This window comes from Phlebotomus papatasi, chromosome 3, assembly GCF_024763615.1.
Source record: "Phlebotomus papatasi isolate M1 chromosome 3, Ppap_2.1, whole genome shotgun sequence".
Classification (NCBI taxonomy): domain Eukaryota; kingdom Metazoa; phylum Arthropoda; class Insecta; order Diptera; family Psychodidae; genus Phlebotomus; species Phlebotomus papatasi.
This window is the reverse complement of record NC_077224.1, coordinates 85,213,958-85,233,629: the sequence shown is the minus strand read 5'-3', so window position 1 is coordinate 85,233,629 and position 19,672 is coordinate 85,213,958. Positions and strand designations below refer to the sequence as shown.

The 19,672-nt window shown below is 32.0% G+C and overlaps 1 protein-coding gene across 1 annotated transcript in view; it reads right to left on the bottom strand.

Annotated features, from left to right (window-relative positions):
- Positions 1 to 18,318: 18,318 nt before the first annotated feature.
- Positions 18,319 to 19,672, bottom strand: part of LOC129806141 (Na(+)/H(+) exchanger beta-like) — a 185,523-nt gene continuing 184,169 nt past the window's right edge. Inside the window, exons 7-8 of the mRNA XM_055854518.1 lie at positions 18,839 to 19,176; positions 18,319 to 18,684 (exon numbers count right to left, since the gene is read on the bottom strand). Of these exons, the coding sequence (XP_055710493.1) occupies positions 18,433 to 18,684; positions 18,839 to 19,176 (590 nt within the window). The 3' untranslated portion in view covers positions 18,319 to 18,432. The remainder of the gene's footprint in view (positions 18,685 to 18,838; positions 19,177 to 19,672) is intronic.

Sequence of the window (19,672 nt, the reverse complement as noted above, 5' to 3'; positions counted from 1 at the left end):
CACATTTTCCAATTAAACAACGTTGTTAAACATTTTTCAACTATAATAGTGGTAATTTTCAATCACGTGACAATAAATTACCAAATTATTGTAAATTTTTTAAACATTTTTAAATTAAACAACTAAAATGGTCGATTTTGCACCAATATAGTAGTAAAATTTTACACATTTTTTTTACTGTGTTCTTTAGAAATTAGAACTGTTAAGCCAAATGGATAAACCTTATGTCAAAAAACCGTATGAATCTTGAGGTTAATTTTCCAATGATTTACACAAAATCGGATTTAATTGAAGAGTTATAAAATTCATGGTAGTGCTGCAGACCTGCTTTAACGCGTATTCTGCCTGGGAGCTATAGCGCAGTGCTCTCTATGGGATGAGTACCATGATTTTGTGAAATTTCCATTTGCTCCTATACTTCATGTGAGCAACACATATGGACGATGATGTAGGTCACAGTATTTGTAGGCCAATCAAGAAATACTTTTAATCTAAACATAATGATATTTCTTTTTCAGAAATCAATCAATCATTCTTTTCTAGTTAAAAGTTTAGTTTACAAATTTCAACTTCGGTTTAATACTTTTTTTAAATTAATGACAAATCAGAAGAAATCCATGGTTAGCAACCTTCACTTGGCTATTGACTTCATTAATATAATTTTTAATATTTAAAACATATATTATATTAAAATATGTATAATTAAAAAAATATATATATGAGCAAAGGATTCGAGCATTCTGCAAACTCTCATTTTTTCTGCAACACCATTCTTTTAAATCATGCAACTTGTTCAGCAATTCAAAAACAGAAAATAACATCGCCTAACTTGAACGTGTAAAAATTAAATTTCAATAAAGCCACAAAAAAACTTTAAAAAAATGAATTAAATTTAAATAAAGGATGTTGCTTTGACACTATACCCTCCTGTAGAATAAATTTCGAGTTTGTATTTCATTTCCTGCAGATATTGATCCATTTCGCATTTTGCTTTTCATACGAAAATCTAAAATCGTAAGAAAAATATTTCCACTGCTAAAGGTACACAATCAATTTTTGTACAGAATACTTTCAGGCTCACACATATTGCCAATCAACGCGCCTCAATGGTTCATTTTCCGATTCACAGCTAAGCTTTCTCAATACGTTATTCACGTTATTCAACGAAATCGAAATGGAAGTTTTGTTGCAAATACAAATTCTGATTCAAAGTGAAACTAGTCGATTTCAGAAGTTTTCAGAGCAACTTTACTCAAAGGGCTGACACAGGCAAGTGAAATCCGAGAAATTTTATTCAACAATGTCGCATTATTCCTGAAACCCTCAAAAAAGCAACGTATTAAAAGTATCGCAAATTCTGAGGAACTTTGTAAAAATCACTGAATCCAAGAAAATATCAATTTCCGAAACAGAACTATAAAAAGTTTCACAAAATCAAAGAAAAATAATAATCCAGGTTTATTTACACCTTTATTACACTGCAAAATTCATTTTATATTCATATTAATTTAAATAAAAATTAAAGAACACTGTATACACCGATCATTACTAAAGCTTGGGATTATTTTCAATAATTCTTTAGCTTGGGACGACCATATCTCATATAAGTAAAAGAATTAACTCTTCCTTTTACACCCTTAACCCTTTAATGACGAGACAGTTTTTGCGGACCGAAAATACTCAATGAAAAAGAAACCGATAGACGAAATCAGTAAAAAGTCTTACATCTAGCCTTAAAAAATCCAATAGATTCTCATTCGGTGTATTTTCTACCTCTATGAGCGATAGGGACAAAAATAGTCTAAAAATTTAAGTAATTTTTCTGACAATATCAATATTTGGGTAGGGTAACGTGTGGTATTTCGGGACACCTTTTAGCACTTTTAAGTTGCAAAGAGCTTAACGACTTCTTAAATAACTTTTTTCTTTCTTGATACAAATATTTATGTTCCTTATGCTATCTAGAATAAGATTCTTATCGAAAAATGTTGAAAAATGCATCATTTTTTATACAAAAATGCAAAAAAAGTAAAGAAGTAAGAGTGGTATATTTCGGGACAGTTGGGTATTTCGGGACAGACAAAAGTCGCTATTATGTAGATAAATTTCTCCGAGCCTGATTATTTAACTTTAAGTAGAAGTTCTAAACTTCACTCTTTCAAAAAAATTTTGTTTAAATTTCACTTTTAAAATGACTTAAATCGAAAAAAACTAAGCACTGTTTGTGTCGACATCTGCAAAATTGACCACACTGAAGGTTCTGTAAAAAGTGAAATGTGACACTCACAATTCACGCGTATTTCACGCTTTAAATAAAATAAAATTTCAGAAGTTTTATGTTTATCTGATACGTAAAGACCTTAATATTTCATATAGAACTTAAAAATAATTTGAAAACAAATATATATAGGATTTTTGATCTGTCCCAAAATACCCATATTATGTCCCGAAAAACACCTTGTTCAGAAATACCATACGTTACCCTACTGTAGTTACTTTTTCCAAAACGGATTTGCTTAAAAAAAATTGGAAGTATAAAAAATAATTAAAATTAGTTATCATTATGAGAATTTAAAAATTCGTCATTTTTTAGCTTAAAAATTTACTATATAGCAAATAGCTGGAGACTTGCAAAAAATATTCTAGATTCCTTCAAACTTCTACTTTGCAATTACATACAAACATAAGGAAGAAATTACTTTAGGTAGTCAGGAAAAATTATTTTCTTTATGGGACACCGGTGTTCCAATCGTCCTTAAAGGGTTAAAAGACATCAGTTCTTCACTCCACATGAAATTCAAATATACTTCTTGTTCGTGCCCTGCTCCTTCCCCTTTTCTCGTATGATGCTGAACTTTTTTTCTTTTGCGATGCAGGTTTTATGCGCTGCCTCATTAATATGTTCAATAATTCCATTCGCTATGTATTTATTCTACGTCGCTACGATCGTGTTTCCCCTTACTACTATGTTCAAGTTATTGGGAGTACCTTCGTTTCGATAAATCTCTGTTTTGACAACGAATTACGAAAAAACTGCTAAAGTGATCCTGATGAAATTCGGTAGGGTAAAATGAGGTAATTTGGAACCATTTATAATTTGGGACATTTGAGACTTTCTCACGGTTTCAAATGAGCAAAGAGAAAACAAAGACCGCGAAAGAGAAGAAAAATACGATTAAGAAGAACAGAAACAGCTTTTCTTCCTTTTGAATCTCTAAAACAGTGATAAAATCTCAAATGTCCCAAATTGTAAATGGTTCCAAATTACCTCATTTTACCTCATTTTACATGGTTTAGACACTTTGCCTTTTAACTCATTTCTAAGAGGAGGTAGTAGGATGAAATTCGACAAGGGAACACAGCTTAGGGAAGACTCTTCAACTATGGATAGCTCTCCTCCCTGCATCGATGTAGAATTACAGCTTTCTGCCTCCACTTAGAAAGGAGTTATAAAGTAAAATGGCTTCATTTTGTATGGAAGTTGCCAGAGGGGATGATCGGCGAAGTGTTTAATATGTATGGTTAAAAAGTCTTCTTTAAGCCTGATTCCCATGCCGTATTTCAGCTTTCTATCTTATCTTAGAAAGGAGTTATAAGGTAAAATGCTCTCATCTTGTATGAGGGCTACTAGAACGGAGGGTGGAGGGAGGAGGTGTTATAAATATATAAAAAGTTTAAGTCATACAGTGACCCTATACCGAATTTCATCAAGATCACTTTAGCGGTTCTTCCGGAATTCGTTGTCAAAACAGCGATTTTTCGGAAGCATAAAGGCCTTTTTACAAGGAGTCCTAATGTTTGTCGTCGTGGGTCCCTGCAATTTCACAAAACCATCTACTCTGTTTTGTGGCGATTCTTGGATCAGCGCCCATTTATAGTTTTGACCATTCCCCTTTCGAGAAAAAAGACACCTGTCCAAATTAGGAAGCATCACCGCACTGATGAATCTCTGACCAAATTGTCCATTTTGCACACGAAAAATGAATTCGAAAGCCAAACATCAATCCAAGTCAAAGGAACAGATCACTTTTAACGTGAATTAACACAATATTCATATGAGAATATTTAATAATAATACTTAAAAATATCAAATAAATATTATTAGTAGGGGAAGGCTTTCAGGCTTCGCACACGCTCTTGCTTCGAATATTTCATATTTTTCACATTTTTTTAATGAATCTAATCCGGTCAGTGGCCATATAGGGTAAAGGCTCATAATTTGGTCCAGTCTGCTTATAAGTATCGACATTCCAAGTTTGAAGTGCGATATTTTCAATACTAATTGACTTTTTTTGTTACTCTCTTTTCAAAAGGGTTGTTTAGAAACTTGACAAGCTATTTATCATCTTATTTTTACTAAACTTAGTGTTAATACGTTTAAAAATGAATTGATATGTAGGGGTGAATTTGGCTCTTATTTTGGACAACTTGGTTATTAATTTGGACAACTTGACTGTAAATTTGGACAGCTGATCCGCCTCAACAGGATGGCCATTGATCTTCACTTCATGAACCAATCTTACCAAGTCCTCTTCCTGTTCATGTAAGAGAAACGTAGAATGTCACAAGAAGCCCGGAAACTTTCCATATCATTCATTAAAGTGAGTTGACTTCGGTACTCGACGTACGTACGGATTCGCTCATTCCCTGGCCTTTCCGGGGGCCTTTCAAGGCATTTCTCGCTACATCTCTTTTGTACAAATGATGCCCCTTTGTTTCTCCAGGCATTTGTCCAACCTAGTCATCACAAAAGCTAAAACTTCACGAAATTTCGAGAGAAAAACACCCGGTTCAAAATAAGGACCAAATTTCACTTCAGGTCAAATGTACAAATCACCACTAACGTGAATCAACACAATATTCAATGAATATTCAATAATATCACTCAAAAAAAGCGAAGAAACATTGTTAGTACTTCACCACAGCTAATAAGACTGAAGTAAACACGAAGTTCTGTCATATTTCTCGTAAGCAATTGCTCACACTGAATTTTCAACAAAGCAATTTTAACTCAAATCATATTCAAAATTTAACGTATTTAGTGTTAAAATCTTCCAAAGAGAACAAATATTTAGATAGAATTAATTATTCATCAAATATTGGAATAAAAATCCATCATTTTAATCAATTTATTTTTAGTGTCCAATTTTATCCTCAAAGTGTCCAAAATATGAAACTGGACAAAATTATGAGCCTTTCCCCTATTTCAAAAGACAGTCTTAAGTCATACATTCCCTGAAAAAAATAGGTAAGTTTCATTAAAGGAATATGGAAAAAAATATGAAATGTTCGAAGCCCCGAAGAGTACCTCTTCTTCACCACAGCTAAATTAGACTAAAGTATATACGACGTTTATTTTATTCCTCGTCAGAAATTGCTGACACGATATTTCAACACAGCTATTTTAATTTAAATCATATTCAAAATTGAACAAATTTGGAGTTAAAATCTTCTAAGGAAAATGAATATTTAAATATAATGCATTATTTATTAAATGTTAGAAAAAAAATCTATTATTTTGATCAATTTATTTGCCGTGTCCAACTTTACCTACGAAGTGTCCAAAATTACAAACTGTCCCAAATTACAAGCAGATCTCCTATGTAAAGAAAGTATTGCACAATCCAAAAACAAAACATGAAAATCAAAGAGAGTTTTTGCTAAAATTGTGAAATATACTATATTTCAGTCTGTACAAAACATAATTCCACAGGCTTAATTCAATTGATAAATTTACAGAAATATAATGAAGTGAATCTCTTTTAGAATGCATTCCAAAGTTTAAACTCATTCAAAAGCAGTTCACATATTGCTCGGAAACTTTGCATTCTCAAAGCTTTCTTTGAAATTTATGTGAATATGGATTAGAGAAAACATTATTTTGATTGATGTATTGACACAAGAAACTTGTGGTCTTATTAAAAGCTCTTTAAACTTTTTTGTGTTGTTTTGTAAAATAAATTATTCATATTTTAAATTGTGAGAAAACTTGAATCAATCATACTTTAAAGAAGAAACATAATATATTTATTATGGACAACTTTTTTTGAAAATAGAAGAATATTTCTCAGAAAAGCTTTTTCTATATTTCCACCGATTTATTTTTTTATTACAATTTCAGTTTTTTTTTAACAGAAAATCTCTGAAGGCTTTCCTATTTAATGTTTGTGACAATTTAATATTGATGATTTTTTATCTCAATATTTTTCTTGAAGAATTTTCTGAAACCAATTCTTACCAAGGCAACAATATCTTGATTTCCATAAAGTTCTTTTAATGAATCCTAAACAATATTCATTCTCTTGCGAATTTGTATTTCAGGAATATTCTTTAAAGATTTTCCTATCTCTTATATACATCCTTATTTATGTGTTTTAAAATATTTTTGCATAATAATCTCATTTCCTGCACTATTATTTCAGTGGAGATACTCTTAAAGCATGTCATTTACAAGCTATTCTGCATACTAAATAGAATTTTAAATTAAGTACCATTTTAGACGTGTTTTTCTCAGAAAAGCTTTTGTTAACTTTCATGATAATTCTCTGCAAATATTGTATCAAGCTTTTCACAAAGAGTTTGCACGTGCCTCTATAACGCACAATTTTTAATCCAAAGAATAACCAATTATTATAATTTTTCAATTATATCACTTACCACAATAATTTCATTTTATCGTTATGTCTCGTAAAAGCTTTTGTAAATTTCAACTAAAAGTGTGCAACTGTGTCTTAACGTTGATAGGACAACCTTCTGGAAGCTAACACTAACGCTACGCCAGAATTGAAGGCATTGTCAATGCTCTTAATTAACTCCCTTTTCAATCCATTAAATTAAGTGCCTATTAAATGCTTAATTAAGGTACTTTTAAAATGAGATTAGCAACATGTAGGGGCAAAAACAGTGAATTAGAGTAGTAAAAGAGACAATAAGCTCTTCGTCCTTAGAAAGATAAGACGAATCTTTCTTTTATTTCAAACTAAAAATTCCTATCACAATTAACCTCAAAACATTAACGAAGTTTCTAATAATTTTAACTCAATATTCTCTATTTGCATTTGAATCTGGCAACACTAAAAAAAGTGACTGATGTTGCATTCCATTTTCAAGATTTGTGTTACTTTTTTATTTATGCCTCTGCTTAAGAGTAAGTTTTGTGAACAGTTTATAGAGCCACCTGATGAGTTTTCTCCTGACATTTGCATACCAACTGAGCGAATTCTCATCAGGCGTGTTTGTTTACTTTCCACAAGGAAAGTATTTTCACAAGAAAATCTACTAATTTGCAATTCCTTGGAGATTAAACAAGTATGTCTGCAGTTTATGAAAATGTGGCATACGAATTGCCAAAGCGGAAAAAGTGTCAGAAGTACATCGCAAAAAATATTAAACATTTAAAAAATAGTTAAAATTTAATTTAATAGTTAAAGTTTAATACGGATATTTAGGGGATTTTTCGATTTATTCCTTTGTTTTTGCCAAGAAATTAAATCAAATCTGGGTAGCTCTCCGGAAATTGTTATTTAAGCTTGAGGATCCCAAAACGATGTTCTTTTAGAGACCAAAAAAAAAGCCTTTAAACTTTATATGCTTGTAAATCAAAATCAATCTTATTTAAATCCGATTTTGATAATTTTAAGTGGTTCAGATAGCACATAATCAGATTTAGTTAATTTTTAAAAATAAATAGGGGAAATACTCATAATTTTGTCCAGTTTCATATTTTGGACACTTTGAGGATAAAATTGGACACTAAAAATAAATTGATTAAAATGATGGGTTTTTATTCCAATATTTGATGAATAATGAATTCAATCTATAAATATTTGTTCTTTTTGGAAGATTTTAACACTAAATACGTTAAATTTTGAAGATGATTTGAGTTAAAATTGCTTTGTTGAAAATTCAGTGTGAGCAATTGCTTACAAGAAATATGACAGAACTTCGTGTTTACTTCAGTCTTATATAGTTGTGGTGAAGGACTAACAATGTTTCTTCGCTTTTTTGAGTGATATTATTGAATATTCATTGAATATTGTATTGATTCACGTTAGTGGTGATTTGTACATTTGACCTGAAGTGAGATTTGCCTGGTGAATTACGTTTTTCGTGTGAAAAATGAAAAATTTTCTACGAGGTTTACCAGTGAGGTGATAGTCCTTATTTTGAACCGGGTGTTTTTCTCTCGAAATTTCGTGAAGTTTTAGCTTTTGTGATGACTAGGTTGGGCAAATGCCTGGAGAAACAAAGGGGCATCATTTGTACGAAAGAGATGTAGCGAGAAATGCCTTGATAGGCTCCCGGAAAGGCCAGGGAATGAGCCAATCCTCACGTACTTGAAGTACCGAAGTCAACTCACTTTAATGAATGATATGGAAAGTTTCCCGTCTTCTTGTGACATTGTACATTTCCCTTACATAAACAGGAAAAGGACTTGGTAAGATTGGTTCATGAAATAAAGAACAATGGGCATCCTGTTGAGGCGGATTAGCTCTCCAAATTTACAGCCAAGTTGTCCAAATTAATAACCAAGTTGTCCAAAATAAGAGTCAAATTCACCTCTACATATCAATTCATTTTTAAACGTTTTAAGCCTAATTTTAGTAAAAACAAAGACAATAAACCCTCGCCAAGTTTCTAAACAACCCTTCTGAAAAGAGAGTAACAAAAAAAGTCAATTAGTATTGAAAAAATCACACTTCAAACTTGGAACATCGATGCTTATAAGCAGACTGTTCAAAATTATGAGCCCTTAAGGTGTCTACACATTGAGAACAATTTTCGTCAAAAATTGCTTTTTTGAAGGAAATTGGCTGCAGTGCTGTAGGCAGAAATGTCAAAATTCTGTCAAAAATGCAATTTTTGACAAAAATTGCTCCCAATGTATAGAGGCCTTTGCCCTATTAGCTTTTTTTGTTTTAAGGAAAAGAAATTAAAAGTACCTTCCGTTTTCTTTTTTGAAAGATTTTAACAAGGTTTCTATTTAAAATTTACAATAAATTAATTTTCACGTCGCGTCGTTTGTTGATGATATCAAATTATTTTCAAAAACGAAAACACAAAAAAAATCGGATGGAAATACTGATAAAAGAAATTATTTTTTAATCAGAATTTAATTTATATTTATTTATTTTTTGGCGAGTTTTGTATGCTGAAAGTTTCCTCAAACCACCAAAAAGGCTTTTCCTTGAAGAAAATAGCGGGAAATGTTGATTAAAAGTGGACTGAAAAAAAGTGTTTTTTAGAGTCTCATATACTTTTTTTCAACAATTGAACTCTAACCCCATTTTGATTATTTTAAGGCCTGATGTGGAAAGCTTTCTAGCTAGATATTTCCTAAACTTGTTCCATAGCGACATTGTAGCTCTTCCTATTATTCAAAAATTTCTTCCAGGTTCTCTAAAAATCGTATTTTGAAGATCCTTTAGATATCGCGCAAGGATTTTTGTATATTTTATCGATTTTTATCTCTTACTGAATTTTTAATCCAAATTAAATGATTTTCAGTTTTTCTTTTTTTTTTGGAAAGCTCAGAAAATCTAACAACAAACATTTAAAAACCGTAGAAGCGTCTTGTGTGAAAATGACCTTTTGGTTAAATAAATCTTACTGTTTCCGAATTAATTTAAGTTTTATAGTGTCATGTTTTTATTTTTTAGTGTTTAATTTTTAATGTTCAGTTTTAGAATTGAAAAGAAATTCTAATTTTTAAGCATACAATACTAAAGATGGCAGAGTGGATAAAATGAAGCGTACAAATTCAAAACACTTAAATGAATGGTTAATGGGGGGCACCTTTGGGGTAGGGGCTCTGTCAACATTTCCTCTTTGCTATCCCCTATATCCACGATAAACTTAAAAAAAATTGGAGATATTACTAATTGTAGTAATATTTAGATATAGTTCAATATTGTAGACTAATCTTCAAACTTCTCTTTTGAAGCGACGAATTGTGACAGAAAGAAAAATTTAATTTGCTCCGAAAACAAACGGAATTAATCGTATTTAGCAATATCCGAAATTCGATAAAGTCGAAGATATCGGGGATAAACAAAATCACAGAATGGAATAAGTGAGAATCACAGAATACTGAATTGAATTATTAAGAGAATCACACATTTGGTATAATTAGAATCACATTGCAATCCCATGGAATAAACGGAATATGGTATGGACACAAATTTTCGATCTTGGGATTTCTCGGTATTAATTCATCTAATACCCAAAAACCAAGTATTTTCTACTAGCTAATGAGTTAAACTAGTCCTTGAACGAAGAAATTTTGAACAAATTGAATTTTTGGGGGAATTTTGCACGAAAAAATACCTTTTAGGGGAATGTAGGCAGGCTTCGCACGTGTGAGCTTTCGAACGATGCGAATTTTCTCTGTATTTTCAAAGAGTTGGTTCCGCATTTCTTAGCCATAAGTTAAGTATTTATTAACCTTATCTTCATTGTAAAAATAGGCAGCCAAGCCCTTCTTTCCTAGGTACTAGGATCACAAATAGAAAATTGGCCCAAAATGGGTAATTTTGATGGCGCACATTTCATTTGATTTCTCATAGTTAAACTCATTTCAAAAAAATCACTTACACAGTGGATGAAGAGAATACTTGAGATGATATTTACTTAATAATTTTTGCATCGGAGGGAAATTATTTTCACACTGGCGGAAAATTCGCAAGTACTACACTGTGTGTTGTTTCAAACACTGAATGTGTGAGCGTTCGCACATCCATCAGACAACTCCAGCTTGAAAATCATAACCTCACTAAAGCCTCATAAGCCACAGTGAGACATTCGTGGTCAATTCTTCTTCGACAGGCGTATAGTCTCCTTCCCATCTCCATGAGACGACGGTTATTGACAGTGTGAACTTGTTCATAGTCGATTTTTCGATATTCATTTGGAAGAAAAAGCAGTGCTCCAGAAAATGTGAAAAATGTGTTTTAAAGATCTTCTTTTAGTGCAGTGATAGTTTCCGCGGGTTTACGGGGATACAGTATAACATTCGGAAAATAATTTTTAATTGTAGATATAAATTATTTCGAGAAAAAAAACAATGACGAACCCAAACCCCCAACGTGTGAACGCTGCCCCCGGGGGCAAGAATCGCACAAATCGTCATATTTTTTTTTTCATTTTCCTGTCCAGGAAAAACCAACAATTCTGTGATAGTGAACTAGACATGCATAGAAACCTAAAAGATCAGAGAACTTTTTGGTGTAGTGCAATTCACTGCCCATTTCACAGTTTAGTCAGAAAAAAGTCATGAATATGAAGCACGAAAAAATGTGCTAAGGCTGCCTACATTCCCCTATATACATGACGTTTCGTATTTTTCAGATTCATATTTTTAAATTAAAAAAACTACTGGCGTCTTCAATTAATGTGTAAATTAGAACTTGTGAAGAATTGAAGTTTTCCTTTAAATTAGAAATATCCGCATTACATATCTTTTGTTTAATATTTTTTCATGATCATTATTGTTGTATTTTTGCACGTAAAAATTAAAAGTGTAGAATTTTCAGCTGAGAGATATTTTTCTTCCACATGGATTATCAGGATGTGACACAATTTTCCAAACAAGCTTCGTGGAAAAGTGTCGATTCCAATTAAATCGCACATCATCTTATATTTTTCCCTCTGATATTTCTTTTTGTTTACATAGACGTAAGATTCTAAAATATTTCCTCTTTGCAAAAGAAAATTAGGAATTTTATCTAAAGTTGTTCCTAAGAATTGCTTTTTATCTCTGTGGCATAAAATAGCTGGGGGTAGTACGGGTAGTACATAGTACAGCTCTTAAAGGAAAATACGTTTGTTATTTTCTTGATTGACGCTCGGAAATTGTTGACTTTTTGATTTACATAATTTCACGTGAATTAATTATATATTTCTCAGAAAAACCTTGTATTTTAAGCGAGTTTGATTCCAATAATGCGTTGAATAAACGTTGAAAATTAAATTAAAAGCTTATATAAAAAAATGTTATCGACCAGAATTTCTGAAAAATTTGTATTATTTCTCTCTTAATACCTTGCTAAATATTCCCAAAATTAGTTGCGAAATCTGAGATTAATCCTTCTGGATGCCATGCCCCTCAATTGCCATTATGCTATGGCTTTTATTTAACATTTTACAGAATTTGTCTAGTGCTGAAATTTCAAACCAATTACTTTTCTTGTTTGTCCGTAAAAATATTTTTCAAATTAACGATCCCGTCAATTAAATTATTGACAGGTTTTCTGATCCAACTCCGGCATTAACAACCTCACAGTTCAATGTGAAACGTAACATAGAATTTTGCAAAGTAATCAATGTCAGGAAATATTTTGAATACCTCCCATTGAAGCGTTAAAGCACCGACTTTAATCGATTACTCAAAAGTGGATTAAGATTATCCTCCTATGGGGAAAGAAGATTCCTTACACGTGTCAATTTCAGAGACATCATCCCAAGGACAAGATTAGTCTTAAAATAGCAGCCGGTTGTTGTCAGTAGCGAGACAGTCTTAGACTAAAGTTTAAACATGTTTAAAGACGAAGAGAAAATTTTTTATCAAATGTGAAATGGGGACAAATACAAATAAGATTCTCAAAGAAGTTCAATTTGTGAGATTTCTTCAGTCATCCACATTTTTAAGAGCATTAGCACGTGCAAGCTGGTGTTGGTAAAAAATAGATACATAATGTCTGATATTTTTTTGGAAATGAAAATAACGCTTTAAGTCAATGAAAATAATTGCTTTAAGTCAATTTTGTGAAAAATTTGAATGGACATGGTTAAAATGACTTTTAAATTAAATTGATTATAGAGATGACAATAGTTCCAGAAGTTCTGCTTCCGGTACCTTCCCGAAAGCTGAAGTCCCGAATGGATCGAAATCTCAAAAAGCCAAAACTCTGCAAAGCCAAAATTCCGAATGAGTAGCAATCCCGAAAAGCAAAAGTCCCAAAATCCAAAATCTCGAAAGCCGAAATCCTAAAAAGTAAAAATCTAAGTCAAAATCCCTAAACTCAAACTCTCCAAAGAAAAAATTCAGAATAGTAAAAATTCCGAAAAGCTATAATCCTGAATGGGTTGAAATTCCGAAAGCCGATATCCTAAAATCCAAAATCCCGATAGCAAAAATCCCGAACGCCAAAATCCCAAATAGCCAAAATCCCGAAATCCAAAATCCTGAAAGCAAAAATCTCGAAAAGCCAGATTCCCAAAAGCCAAAAACCCTGATTGCGTCGAAATCCTGACAAGCCAAACTCATCCCGAAAGTCAAAACCTCGAAAACCATAATCTCGAAAGCAAAAATCCCGAAAAGTCAAAATCCCGAAAAGACATATCCCCGAACTGCAAAATCCCTAAATCGAAATTCCCGAAAGGCCAAACTCTTGAACGCCAAAATCCTGCAAACCAAAACCTCTAAGGCCAAAATCCCCAAAATCCGTAATCCTGAAAAGCCAAAATTCCAAAAAATTAAACTCTGCACAGCCAAAATTCCGAATGAATAGAAATCCCGAAAAGCGAAAGTCTCAAAATCCAAAATCTCGAAAGCCAAAATCCTAAAAAGTAAAAATCTAAGTCAAAATCCCTAAACCCAAACTCTCCAAAGCAAAAATCAAGAAAAGTCAAAATCCCGAAGACCCATAATTCTGAATGGGTCGAAATTCCGAAAGCCATAATCTTGAAAGCCAAAATCTCGAAAATCCAGATTCCCGAAAGCCAAAATCTCGAATGCATCAAAATAATGAGAAGTCAAACTCCTGAAAACCGAAATCCCGAAAACCAAAATCCCAAAAATAAAAATCCCGAAAGCAAGAATCCCGAAAGCCAAAATTCCGAAAATTCAAAATCTGGAAAGGAAAATCCCCGAAAAGTCAAAATCCCGAAAAGCCATGATCCCGAACTGCAAAATCCCTAAAGCCAAATTCCCGAAAGGCCAAAATCTTACACGCCAAAATCCTGCAATCTAAAATCTCAAATGGGTCAAAATCTCGATAAACCAAAATCTCTAAAGCCAAAATCCCCAAAATTCATAATCTCGAAGAGCCTAAATTAACAAAAAAATTTAAATTTCTAAAGGTTGACTCTATTGGAGTCGTACTGTATTAACAATAGCAAAAAAATATCACACTAACTGTAATATCATAATCACAAGATTAATTTGCTGTACCCTGAAAGTGGTTTCAAGTAATTTATCAACATTAATAAAGTTCTTTATCGATTCAACTTATGAAGAAAAAGATTATGTTCAGTGATTTGAGATTTCTTAGTTTCTTGTGTCAGCAATGTTCTTTTTTATATTTACGGGTTTATTTTTTATTTGAACTAGAGTATTAATCACTGATAATTTCAGTGACATTTCACTGAAATTATCTGATTCGAGGAGATTAATCAACTTTTGGGTTTTCAAGGAGCTAGAAAAGGAACTCTTGAGGGGTTAAACACAAAAGGGGATATAACAATAATGAGTAAAACGATACAATAAACTACTTTTTATGGCTAGGGACTATGTCTTTAATTTAGATTCAGTTTCCCAAACTGATAAGTCGGGGAAGGCTTTTAGGCTTCAAACACTTCATATTTCTCCCGTACTCCTGGACTGATCTAATTTTTTCAGAAAAAGTGTAACTTAAGACTGGTTTATAAAATATTTTGCCGTTAGGTCAGATTCATTAAAAGAATATGGGAAAAATATGAAGTATTCGAAACCACAGTGTGTAAAAATCTTAAAAGCCCTCCTCTAAAAAGTTTGAAAATTTGTACTAGGGGGAAGTGAGGCGCCTTTGAATTGGGGCAGCTTTAAAGTAGAACTTTTTCCTTCTATTTTAAGCAAGGGGGAGATATTAGGGTCGGAAGTGATGTACAACTGAAAATGAAGTGCTTGGAAGTCTCTGGAAGTGGGAGTGTTTATATATAAAGTTTTTTTTTGTCTAATTACGTATTTTTCAGATTACGTTACTTTTAGTTAAGATTTTTAATTCGAGTCGCAAATTGAAAAGGTTTGTTGAAATTTTTAAGTTCGATTATGACAATAAATGGAGCAAGTACACTCAAATTTATTATAGCTTAATTGTGTTGTAATCTTTCCGAGGAAATACTCAGTTAAATAATAATTTACCTTAATTTTTACAGAAATTTCAAATTCATGTAATGGCTCGCAAATTATGACATAGCTATTGCAGTTGTCGTTAAGGGTCCCATAGGTTACATCCATCATTTTTTGTGTACCTTTTTGCTGGAAAGGTTTTAGTGTCTTACATCTCTTCAATGCCAAAAGTATTCTTCAAAAACATCGATTTATGCTTTTAATGACTTTTAACAAATGAAGGACGAAAAGATGCGTTTGTAATATTTTATATTAGACTAATTTTGGAAAGGTCTAATAACAATTGAAGAAATTGGTAAAATGTTGGAAAACAATAATTATATCGTATTACGCTATTTAGAAAAGCTTGGATGTGTTTAAAATCTCGTTACATGTGTGCCACGTTCTTTCACTTCAAGGAGTAAGGGGAACTTTATAAATGTTTCCATTTTTCTCTTGATAAGGTACCAGCGATCGTCAGTGTTCCACGGATCGAAAGACTATCCCGCGTATCGAAATTCCGAAATAAAATGTAATTTTTTAAAATTATTCGCTGCATTTTAGCAATCATTTTTAACTAAATGCTTTATGTTGGTTCATATTTAATATACAGAACCAATTTTCTGTTCCAGTTTCTAGGAAAATTATTATTAATTGCCTCTCTTATTAAACTTATTAATTTACTAATTTATATTTTATTAATAATATGAGGAATTTATATGAGAAATAATGATTTACAAAACTGTGTAATTAAAAAATTAATACTTAGCGATTCTAATTTTACTATCAGTGCACATTTTTATTTATGTTGACAAGAAAAATTGGAAATAAATTATTTTTTTTGCGAACTAGTACGTTTTTTTTTCATTTATTCCTCGGATCGGCACACTTGTGTTCGTGAAAAATTGCGCTCAGCGCGCTCAGGTCATCTTCATGCCCATTATTGGATATTTTTGTTGTGAAAGAACTATTTACCAGTGAGAATTTCATTAAGTTAGATAATTTTAAAAGTTTTTTCGTGTGAATATACAGTATTCAGTGTAAGCGTGACGAAAAAGCTTCACTGAAGCCTTATAGAGTGATTTGGATGCCAACAAAGCAGAAAAATCCTCATCAAAAACGTCTGCCGATCCGTGGCCCACTCCCTTCTGATCCGCGAAACACACTGAATCCTTGCATTTAAATTTAAACCGACATATTAAACCGTATTAAATTAAACCGATAAACACTGTAGTTGATGTAACTTACATTTGAAGTGTCAATATTACCGGAAATTCTAAATAAAAGTACAGTTAGTGCTATAGCGGCGAATATGTGTTAGACTTCCGGTTCATTTTTGAATAGGTTTGGCTTGGCTGTGGAATCGCTTTAATATTTAATAGAAATGTTTAAGTCTCTTAGGAAAACTTAAAGAAAATTCACATTATTCGAAGGAATGAACATTCGAAGGGAGAGTACTTTCCCCTACTAGGGGAAAATCCGTAAATAGCAAAAGTGTAAATACACGGAAATAGTTAAATGGATCACTAGTGTATCAACTGACATATGAAAAACTACCAAATAGTATTTTGGGTCTCATATTTTCAGCTAACATTCTGATCCGTGGTACACTTCCCTTATGTTGCGATGAAGAAACTTTTCTGGATCGATTGTCGACAGGTGATGAAAAATTGATCTAATATAACAATAGCGTAAAAGATCCAGAAAAAACAGTCAAGCTTGTTGCAAAAATTGATATAGTGGATCATCAAAGACCGTTCCTTTTATTTTTAAAGGATTTTGAAACCAGAGTGAAAATCAAGCCTAATAAAAAGTGAAGATACGTATGAAGTCCTGAATTAGTTGTTTTACTCGTACTTTTAGACTCTTGCAGACTTTTCACCATAGTTTCAATAATTACAAACGAAATTATGTTTTTTTTATAGACTCTATTTTACAAAAGTAGCTTCAGTAGTCTCTTAGGAAATTTCAAAATATGTTGATACCTCTTCATCTGGCGCTAGAAAATCAAAATATGAGAAAAATTTTAAAAATAGGGTAAATGTGCCAAATTCCGGCCAGCTTTCGGTCACCTTTTTTGTTCCTCGAATTTCCATGAACTTTTAGATTTTACGTACTCTAGAGATTATACCATGCAAAAGAATAACAAAAAATGTAGCTTGGAGAAACGAGATGACGTGAAAAAGATATTGGAAGAATTCCCGAAGGGTAAGGAACTATGTGAATGAAGGTGGCCGAAATAGGGCACCACAACTATGTCTATATTTTTATTCTTTTTAAAATGTATTAAGAATGATTTTAGAGTAAATAAAGACGGTGAACTCTTTACAAGGTTCCAAGCAACACTCTTTCAGAAGAAAGAATTAAAAAAATCAATTTGTATTTAATATTTTACATTTCAAACTTGAGACTTTGACGCTTGCATGCAACTATGTTGAAATTTGGCACACTTACCCTATGTATAAAAATTAATTTTTTGAAATTTTTAAAAGTTATCCTAATTAGATTGTTTATCAGATTAAATAAATTACTGATTTCAAAGTATAAGAAGTGCATGAAGTGCAGGAAGTACTGGAAGTATTGCATTATTTTCCAGAGTGTTGCGAAGTTTTGGAAGTGTGAAGGCCTCTTTCATACAAATCGTGGAAGTGCCTGGAAGTGGTGTACACATTTTCACCCAAATATCTCCCCCTTGATTTTAAGTTAAAACTAAACCTTGCAATGATATAATTTAGCTCCGCAAGCCATTTTTAAATAGTAGAAAAATCCAATTTCTAAGCTGCCCCATCTTAAAAGTGCCCCACTTACCCCTAAATTTATCGATATCTCATTCATGCAAAAACTTATAAACTGAATTTTTCATCAAACTGTTTAATATTAATACTTTAAAGGAAAGATGCTCATCTTTAGATATTTTCCCGTGCATTTTCCCTTAAAGAGTTGTCATTGAGTGTAAGAAAATTTATAAACATTTTCATGCAAAAAAAAGAGACATTTCTATGGGCAATGAAGAATATCATCATAAAGTAGAAATGATAAACAACCTAGGCCCTTTTAAAAAGTTCTTACAACTCCTCTGGGTGTTTTATGAGAAAACTTTTCTGTAGTCAAATTTGAAAAGACATAAACGAATTATGTACATTGAAAACAGAGAAATCTCTCAATGTCAAGGTGAATTGTATTATTTTAATAAATACTGTCAAGTTTTCTTTTTACAGAAATTACAAATAAACTTTAATGTTAAGCTGACAATTTATTTTTCATTCCAATCTTTTATTACAATTCCATGAATATCTTATTTTACACACAAAATACTACAAATCCATGCGAAATCACATAATTAGATCTCATTTTTCCTTAAATTTCTCAATTTCCAATCCAATATTTGTATTAAGCATGGCATTAAGCACACAATTTGCTAAGAGCTTTTCATTTCTCGATGGTTCAACTTGATGCCTAAGCCGATAATTTTGTGCATTTCGGTAGAATCTGTATCTGTATCGTCGCAATTTAGCCATTGCTGTTTCATCCATTTGTAATTCATCCATAAACAATTGAAGAAAAGCTTCTTGGAGTTCTCCTGATTGAAGGGAATCAGGCTGAGAGAGAATAAACAATAAGACATTGAAATGCATGCAAATGTAAGATATCCCTAATAGGCTAATTTAACCCTTATGTACATTAAATGAGATTCTTAACAATCTCACCCCAAAAAGCACTAGAGGGCTTAATGAGAACATTAAAGCTATTTACCCTGTTAAAGTCCTTTATAAGCCAAGGACTCAGATAATTGTAATCAAGTCGCTTCCAGAGTCTTCCTAGTCTGTGGTAAATCGATGGTGTACCCGCAATTGCTTCTATTCCTCTTCGTGCTTCATCCAGAGATCGATTTAACATGATCTGAGACAGAGATGTTGTCTCCTCAGTCTTCTTCTTAATGTCCAGAAAGTTTGTCAGTGGCTTCACAGTAGCTCCAACGACAAATGATGTAAAATAAATTAATACAATTGTCGTTACTTCGTACAATTTCTTCTCTCTCACAAACTTTGGTATAGTTGTGACCAAAGCATAAGCAATGGCTCCCCGCAATCCTACAGAAACGATTATGGGGAAAATTAACATAAAAAAGTACACCATTCTATGCAGAAGTGTGAAACTTTTTATAATGGAAAATTAATTATAAGATTTTATTCAAAATTAATAGCACATGGTGGGAAATGGTTTGGTTTTAAGTGATTGATACCTTTTTCAATATTAATAAGTAGGTTAGACCTTTATTCTTGATACATATAACAGGATATTGGTTTCACATTTCATCAATGAAACACAATATTTAATTTACTTAATAATATTTAATGAGAGATGAACATTTTAGGCGTACGAATAGGGAAATATTGTCTTTGAAATTAAATACTAGAATCATCATTAATATTTTAAACTTTGATCCTATGTCAACCCTTTTACTCGGAAAGCTTTTAACATTATTTTCTTATTAAAATATTTATTTTAGGGTGAAGGGAATAACTATGGACACTTTAAGAAGTCGTGTCAGGACTTATTGACACCATACTCTGTATCATTTGGAAC